We start from the raw sequence: 9559 nt of genomic DNA on the forward strand, positions 1-9559 counted from the left end.
CTCCCCTCTTCCCCACCACCTACCTCTCCACCCTGGCTGTTGTTGGGTGAGGGAGGGGGCGCCTCAGCCCCTGGCTCCATAGAGCAGTGTGGGGGGAGGCAAGGCCAGTGTTGCTCAGCCAGCACCCCGCACCCCCTCCACCTCCAAGGAGCAGGGGGGAGAAGGTGAGGCCAGCACTCCTGGCCTTGCCCCCCCATTTCATCCCTTCTGTCATGGCAGTGCTCCAGTCCCCATTGTCATCCCCTGCCAGAGCCCCAGCACCCAGACAGCTTCCCCCAGTGCTGCCAGGCATCGCCCCCCCCTTGCATACATCCCTTCCACACACCCCATCCCCACAGTTCCCAAGCCGTGGCCCTCTGAACCCACTCCCCATAGACTTACCTGCTCCCATCAGCAGAACAGAGCAAAATCCCCAGCATTGGTTCAGATTTCAAAAAACTGCCTGAATGGAAATCAGAGAATCTAAAAAGAGGACATGTCCAGGAAAACCCAGATATGGTAACTGGTCCTAGACAGTGGCCCTGAGCTGCCCTGAAGTTGAACAGCCCTGCACTATATGATTATAAGTAAGCAACCTTGATGTCTCATTTCTGTTGTTGAATTCATGGCATATATTTTTGCTTTATTACGTGGGAATTGGGTGGTGGAAAGCAGTTATTTATTTCAGAAAGTTTTGCTGCGCCTCATTCTTTGCTAGACTGATTAAAGAAATGGTGACCAACTTGGAGCTTTACCAGTAGGTACTATATTGTCTGATATGTACATGGAGTTGTTAACACATCTTAAATAACTGCCACAATTCATTCTCCCACTAACCTGGTGATTAACCAAACATATGCTTCCTGTTTTATGGTGTCATGAGCAACTTCCTGTGGCAGTTAGATTTACAAAGAGACAAATCTTCCTTTTGATTTTTTTCCAAAGTAATGTTTGTTTTCTTAAATGTACTTGTCTTATCACTTTATGCAGAGTTTACTTAATACTAAATGTGTTTAAATTGTATTGAAAAATAACTTGGAAATTTCATCATAATACAGAAGCCTCTTAGACCCCTCTAATTATCTTTTGCCAAATCCACCTTAACTGTGATTAGTATGAAAGGCTGAATGTTTTTGTCAGGAGCTTATAGCTTTGCTTTTGTAGTAGGCTGCATTTTAAGCAGCCATGTGGATTGTGTTGGCCTTTGTAAAATGTAAAATGCTTTGAAGGAAGACTTAAATTAACCAATAAAGAATGTGCAAGAACAAACATTTAATCTTGGGACTATCTGTATTATAGTTAAAGCTCTGGGAAACTGAAGGAGTTGCACTGGAGGATAATCAAAGGCTGCAGCTTTATTACACTGTCTGTTCTGAAAATTAAGGGACCATGTTTTCCCTAGCTTAAGATACTAGGTACTTGTCTGATTAAAGCACTTCAGATGTTACAGTATAAATTTCAATAGCAGATACAGATATTTTTCATAAAAATTGATAATAGCTCTGAATGCAATTGCCTAATCTTTTATGTTCATAAAAAAGTTTTTGGATCTCTTGCTCAAGGTAGAATAAGCCTCTCTGAAGTCTGCACCCTGAAAAATATGTGATGTGACAATTCTGTTTGGATTGCATTAGAGTTCAAAAGAAATGAAATTTCTTTGTAATTGCACATAGAGACATTTCTTACATGAACAGTAAAATTACAGTTTTGCTGCATCTGATTTTATCTCACTGGGTGCATCTACACATGCACTTTCCTGTGGAGTTGACTACTTAGCTCTGCAGTAAAGCATTACTGTCTACACATGCTCCAGTATTAGGGTGCAGTAAATTAATTAACTGTGTCATACGATAGTACTTTCGAGGCTCTGCTATCTTACAGCAGAGTCATTTACTGAACAGAAACAGATGTGTGGCTGGCTGGTGTATGAGGGTGCAAAAGTGCAGGAGCTGCCTGCTGCATGGCTCTGCACTTCAGTACTGTCATACCCCAGCCAGCCTCTCTGCCACCCAATGCCATGACCTGGAGTTTGGGGCTGACCCCCCCGAGCATGTTGCCAGCCCATAGCTGCTCTACCCTGACTCAGACTGCTGCTGTCTTGGGCACATATGCGGATTCTGCTCCCAGGAGCAACCAACTCCAGCACAAACTGCGCCAGAGTTTGTTATGTTGGGTTGATTGAATGTGTAGATGCATCCACTGTAACTTACTTCTTAAAGGCATTATTTATTTATTGCCATATTTACTAATGGTCTCAATAAAGAGAACAACATGAAGAATTTTGGTTCCAATTTTCAACACAGTGGACACATCTACACTTGTGATTAATGTGACTGAATAAACTGGTGCAATTTGAGCCAGAGTAAACATCCCAACATCACTGTCTACATGTGCGTTTAAGTGCAGTAATTTACTCCATTGTTGGATAGTACTTGTCTCTGAAGGAACTATTATACGCCAGAGTAAGTTAATCTACTGTGCCCTAATTGTGGCTCATGTATAGATGGTGACGCTTTTCTAAGCGGTAAATTAGTCTACTGTGCAATAAAGCATTAGTATAGATGTGCCCAGTCTGAGCAAAAAAAAAGCCAAAGTCCTATAAATTTGACTAAAAAACAGATTATGCTTTAGCATTTAAATATTTGAAACTAAACTAAAACATTCTAGTTTCCCCTTCTGATCCCTTTCTGATGTGATCTTTTTGCTCTTAAGTTTCCTTTCAAACTCATCCTGGCAAATGTATGTCACATGTCTGTTCTATATCCACATGCTCTCCAACAAGGTTGAATCTACAATAGATTGTTTCTACAGGGATTTTTGTGGTTGCGTGGTGTATTAAGTTATTTCTTCTAACTGTACCAAGACAATTCTTAGTACTGGATATCTTGTGAGAATCATTGATACTGACTGATAACATTTCTTCCCCTCTTATCATTGCACACCATCTTTGTATTTCTTACCATGTCATTTTGAGTTCTTATAATTTGTTTCTCTTTTTCACCAAAGATAGGTGAGTGCCTTCAAAATCTGATTGTAAATAATGTTCAGAGTAATATATTCTCTCTAAAGTCCCCACTACCATAGTCATATTTGTCACTTGTAAACAACATGTAAGAACCACATTCTTTTTGTAAGGTTTCCATTGCTAGGAAAGCTAGGGAACATTATAGGACAATCTTAATCCATCAAGGGATTTTAAAATTTTGTTTTCATCTAATGGAAAACAATTAGTAGTGGTTAGCAATTGCTTATGGATTAACTGCAACCCAGGTCAACAACTGACAGATCATCAACATACAAGATGGCCAAAGAAGGGGCCATACCAAAAATACCTGCTGAAGATCTGAAAGTACACATGCTCATGGGTTTGAAAAGCAAATTTGGTTAAATAGTTTTATAAAAGTATTACTTCCCGGTCTGAAAGTATTGGTCATTTTATTTTAATTGTCTATGGACAAATGCCATAATAAAGCCCTAATATTAGGCACATGTTATACTTTTGTTTTAGTATTATACGTTAGCTACACATCAACTGCAGTTTGCTGTTATTAAATTTTAGATTGCCTTGCCTTCAAAGATGCACCTTAGGTGCAGTATTAAGCATGTTTGGGTGTGTCTACACATTCATGATGTGCTTTTGCAACTGCGCATTAAATTTAGCACCCCTAAAGTGCAGTAGCAAAAGCATGCACTTTTTTAGTGAGGCTTAATGCGCAGTAGCCTAATTATATTGCACATTAGCATATTAGCACCATTTTTGCCATGACACAGTAATGCACAGTAAAATAGGCTACTGCACATTAAAGTGCACATGTAGGCACACCCTTGCATTCTTAACATATGATAAATCTACCACCAGTTTTGCATGTATTTATGGAAAAGTGAAACAGGATCTCAGATCTTTTTCAGGAAACCAGTAAGTAGGGGGAGCCGTCTTTGAAAGACCTCCACCCTCTCTAGACACATAGACAAATACGTCTGGAAAGAACCTTGATGTCAGTTCGTCCCTTCTTCTGCCCTGGAAGAATCACCTCTGTTTAAACCATCCCAAACAATTAAAACATTTAATGTCTTTGTTTATTAGTTATAACAAAAGGTGTTGAAATAATTATAACAAAAGGTGTTAAAACAGTGTAAAACAGGATTATCAAACTCCTTGGGAGGACAACACGGGGAAGTAATCCATAATATTTGGTGGATCAAGTATTCTGAGTAGAAGCAAGCTATAGCCCACTCCTGGAATGAACCATGGGGAACACTGAGAAATTTTCTGCTCCTGGGGCCTTAACCTGCAGTGTGAGCTAGAACATTGTTTTTTATCCATACACTCATTCTGTAGCTACTGGTGTTTTAAAAGTGCCGTGGGTCTACCATCATCCTAGTACATCTGGTACGACTTTTCCTCATGAATGACTGTTAAATTCTCCAGGAAAGGAGCTGCAACAAAAATAAATCCTATGCATCTTTTTGGCATGCGTGCACATGAAGCCTATTGTTAAGCTAAGGCCTTTGATGTCAATGGCAGATTAAATTCCTGTGTAGGCCTCATACATTCCAAGGAAAGTCTACTGTTTTCCTGTTCTTGTGGTTCTGTGTCGTTGCTCTGATAACATAAACCTTGGGCTGGATTAATCTTTTGTGTATTATGATGCCAAAGATTTTTCCCAAGGTTTGCTGTGAATGTTCCATTTTCTTACTTATTTTACTTTTTATTTATCGTTTGGAAATGTAGATTTGTATAGATGGCTTTAAGTTTTAGCTGTTAATGCTCTTTTAAGAAATTGCCTTGAAATATCAAACACACATGAATGCATTGGAATATCTCACTCATTAAAACACAAGTGCAGCACTACCTTTGCAATAGATGACTTCTGTTCTGCTGCATATATCCTGTACAAAAAATAAAGGGTTTTTTTTTTCATTTTTTGTATATGAATGACTGATTTGAAGTTCAGAAAGAATAGGAATTTTTATGCACTCAGCAGGCCAGACCTTGCAACTGAATCTTGCATTTGAGCTACTGCATCCACATAGAGTCCAGAAAGCAGTGGGGCTGTTTTGGGGCTCTGACAATGATCAGATTCAGTGGTTCTCAACTGTTAGAGTCAGAGCATCCTCCACAACTTTTCAATTTGGCGACACCCTGGTTGAGAATCACTGTTGTGTTGCCTCAGTGTTTCTCAGCCTGGATGCTGCCACTACCGATTAAAAGTGCCTGCTGTGCCTCATGGAAAACCAGACCAGAAGGGGCTGCAGCACACACATGCATGCCTGCCTACTTTAGGTTTATCTGATAAGCAGGTAAGTATACCCTTCATGCCACTGCCTTTCCCAGTCCAGCTACATGCACTCCTCCTGGAAGCAGGTGTGCAGGACAGTTCCTCCTAGTGACAGTGGGGATGTGACAGCTTGGAGATAGATGCCTCTATTGCTGGTGTCACAACCACATGGAATTGTCCCCCATGCCTTCTGTTTCTGGGAGGTGTGTCTTGGACTGAACCAGGAGGGGCTGTGGCAGGCATTTCTGCTCTTGCCTGCATTAGGGTTATTAGATAAACCCAGTGGAGGCAGGAGTGCCAATTTCCATCACAACTTCTCCGGTTTGGCTCTAAAATACCTGCTAGAAACCAAGGTGCACAGGAAAGTTTCATCTGGCTGAAGCCATGGTAGCGTCACCAGTGGTTTGGCACCCCTGATAGGTTGTCACAGAACCCTGTTTGAGAACCACTGATCTATGCAGATCCACTTGGAAAATCTGTCCCCACTTAAAGGAGTAGGCAGTTGAAGAATCTATTAACAAAATAAGGCATTTTACAAGTAAGAAGATACAGACCTTGGCATAAACTATGAAAATCTATTTCCTAGTGTCATGGATAAGGTATTTTGGTGAGTTAGAAAAAATACCAAATCACACTTTTCTTATAACAGACTCATTTCTGAGAGCTCAGTTTGAACCTGTTGGCTTGTGGCTCTCAAGATCCATCAGGGAATATTAGCACTTGTCTTTTGTCATTTAAAAAAAAATTGTAAATTAATATTCAAACTTGTCTGTCATCCTCTGAGAAAATGAAAAGTAATTAAAAAGAAAGTTCTGCAGCTCTGTAGTGTCTCTGTACCCTCCTGTCTCAAGATGGTGTGAGAGGCAGACAATTGTAATAACTTGCTACTACTCTGTTCTAGTTTAATTTGATCTTGTTCCTTAATTTTGACAGATTGTTTTTTAGTTTTCCCATCTGTTCCATTAAAGTCTCAAGTGATTGACTCCTAGGAAAAATAATGTCTAATGGCTGATTCATTTTAATGAGTTGATGCAAGTTATTAAAATGTGATGCACTAAAAAAATCCAAGTAAAAGAGAGCTTGTGCTTCACTAGAGACATAAGACAATCTTGGAAGCAAGTGTATCCTTCAAGGAGTCTCTACAGTCCCCTCGAACTTTAGATGGCTGCCTCAGCTTTTCAGGTGACTTTCACAGTCTTGTAGCCATGACTCAAATGAAAGGAAGCTCATTAGAACAGCAGTCAAATAACATTATTCTCATAGGGACAAAATAGTCATAAATCAGAGAAACTTAAAGCAGTAAAACAGGATGGCTCTGGAACCTATAAGAACAGTGCCCAAAACTTGAGAGAACTAAAATCCTTTACAGCTTCAGACATAAGGTCTACTCCTCCATTAGTACACTTTGGGCACTTCTATGCCTGCTATTCATTTGCATTTAATAAAATACTGTGTAGTAAGCTTTCCCCAGGAGCGTGGGCGACTGATGCCTCCTAGCTCTGTGGGGGGGATGGGTGCCCCAGCGGCCGATAACCAATCACTGACCCTGGAAGTGCTGGTGGCAAACCAGAAGTGCTGCTGGCTCTTCTTGGGGGGGGGGGGGGCACCACCTGGGCCCCCCCCGCCCAAGGGGGCCAAATTTGGGGGGGGGGGGGGGGCCCAAGCGGCCCCTCCCCGGCAAATGGGGCCCATTTTTGGGGGGGGGGGGGGGGCACCAGCTGGCACTCCCCAGCCAATGAGGTCCAATTTTGGGGAGGGGGGGGGGCACATGCCCCCCATGCTGCCCTATGCGACACCTGTGCCCAGGAGCACTGTCTATACATTCTCCCTGTTGGGAGCAGCCCAGTACAGGGCTTCTCCTGCCCTGCTCTGCCCCCTTGCAGCAGCCAGGGGGGGCTCCCGGCTCCCCCTGGTGCTTACCTGGAGCCTGGTAAGGGGCACGGGGCCAGTCCCAATGCCCACAGGGCCAGGAGAGCTCTGCTGGGTTCATCAGCATCTGACTCTTGGCCCCATGCACATTGGGAGGGGACCTGATGTGCACAAGGCCAGAAGACAGCTGCCCCTGAAGTGGGCAGAGCGTTTCTGCCCCCATGCCCATCAGGTGTGGGGTGTGGGGCAGATGCTGGCAAGACTCCAGGTTGGGGAGCACAGGGCTTGCTGCCAGCTGCCCTACTTGGGTTCCCAGTCCCCGCCTGCCCTCTGGAGCAGCTCTGCATGGCGTGGAGGGGTCTCAGCCCCTGCTCACCCCCCAGAGCTGCCAGCTGCAGACTGGAACAGGGAGCAGAGAGCTCCCCAGTCACAGGACTTATTGGCTTCTGGTTTATGGGAGAAGCCGGAAGCTGAACAGAACCAGAGATGGAGAGCTCCTTGTCACCTGTGGCCCCCTGCTGCTTAGGCTGATCACAAACAAATTTCCTCCTGGTCAGTGTCTACATGAGCGCTACTGCACAGTAACTACTACACAGGTAATGTAGTACCTGTATTCACAGGTACTAGCTAACTGCATAGTAGACTAATTTACTGAGCAGTAGCTACTACACACGGTTACATGGTAACAACTTACTGTGCAATTTAGTCGACTGTCCAGTAAAGCATCTCATGTAGATGCCCTCGTTATTAGCAAATACTGTAATATTGGACTACAAAATCTCTATATATGTAATTACAAATTAGTATTCATTCAATACATAATAACCCAAAAATTCCTCACTCTAAAATCTCCTGCAGATGACTTCTCCTGGGACATGAGCCATAAATATCCAGTAGAGGCCTTTGGGTGTAGCAGCCATAAATGCAAAATGTTAACATCTGGACTTCCTACTCTTGATCAGTCCTTATGCACTGCTGTAATAAGTGTGGTGGGTGTTTTTCATAAACATAAAATGGCTCCAGACCCTTGTCTGCACCCTGTGAAAAACTGTGATTAAGTCAAGTCATAAGCATGAATATCTGCCATATCTCTCATTCAAATAACGCTGAAAGTTTGACTGCAGCTTGTAAATATGGCATTGTCAATATATCTTACTGTTTTGAAAAACTGTACAACTTATATATAATAATAAATGAACTCACCAATAGCATAACGAAACTAGGCAAAACAAAACAGGTAGGATGTTAGGGTAATAAGCATGGGCACCATCTTAAAAAAGGTATCTTAACATCTAAAACTGCTTTTAATTTGAGTTTGTACGTAAGCTGATTTTAAGATGTGGTACCTATTTTAAGGCCTTCACTCATCAGAGGATCACAAACAGGAGGGACTTTGTGCCCATACAAGCCCCTTAACTTCAGTGGTCTTTCTTCCAAGTGCCGGGATGTGATTCCAGTGTGTCTCCCCTGATATCAGAAATCATTCGGTGCTTTTAAAAGAAGGTTTTCCTCTTGTTATGTTTTAATAACCAAATTCTAAGTTTTTTATTTGCTGAAAAATTACTAATGTTTGGATAAGTTCACTTCTGGGGTGTGCCAAAACACCTGAGCCAAAAGCCAGTGGAATCAGTTGAGTTTGGCTTGGGCCCTTTTTTTGCATAGCAGCTTTAATAATACACCTCATATACATTTATATAGTGAAAATTCATGAGATGTAAAGGTAATAATGGTGTACTTATCCTACCTAGTGCATTGATCTGTGCTTTTCTCCTCTCCCTTAGCGTGTCAATCCTGATCTTTAACACTTCCCGGCAGTGCTTTGTTGTGGTGAAGCAGTTCCGCCCAGGTAATCCTCCTCTCTTTTTTTTTAAATCTTTACTTTTGCTCTCAAATGAAACAAACTATTAAGGATTTAGTCATTAAAAGTTGTTGGGTCTATTGATACTTGTGATAAAATCATTGTTCCCTATCTACTGCATTTTATTTTGGCCCCACTATTCAGTAGATCAGAATTCCAAAGGACAAGAATTGTGTTTCCAGATGAAACCAGTGATTCAGCTAGCCCTCAGCTTTAGCCATGGCCAAGCATCTCAGGGGTGGGGGGGCTAGCAAATATACCTATACCAAGCAATTACAGAATAATTTGCCTATATGGGAAGTTTCTTCCTGACCTCTTGTGATTATCAGACCACTTATGCCTGGCAACATGAGGTTTTACAATCCTGATTTTTAAAAATCTTATATAGAGCAAGGCTGTATATACTTGGAAATTGAAAGCAAGAATTACACTTAGGGAATATTGATACAAGTTGCATAAATATGTGGGAAGGTTTGTTTTATTCTATGACACAAAGTAATAGTGGATTATTGGCGTTCTTCATTACAAAATGTATATTTCTAGTCTAAGAGGCAATCTATTTAAATTAATGTCA

General features: G+C 41.9%; 1 protein-coding gene across 1 annotated transcript in view; it reads left to right on the plus strand.

Moving 5' to 3' along the window:
* The window catches only part of NUDT14 (nudix hydrolase 14), a 137189-nt gene that overhangs the window by 77725 nt on the left and 49905 nt on the right, over positions 1-9559 (plus strand). Inside the window, exon 3 of the mRNA XM_019518471.1 lies at positions 8909-8973. Coding sequence (XP_019374016.1) covers positions 8909-8973 — 65 coding nt within the window. The remainder of the gene's footprint in view (positions 1-8908; positions 8974-9559) is intronic.

Source organism: Gavialis gangeticus, unplaced genomic scaffold (genome assembly GCF_001723915.1).
Source record: "Gavialis gangeticus isolate Ggan-Ray unplaced genomic scaffold, GavGan_comp1, whole genome shotgun sequence".
NCBI classification, from domain to species: domain Eukaryota; kingdom Metazoa; phylum Chordata; order Crocodylia; family Gavialidae; genus Gavialis; species Gavialis gangeticus.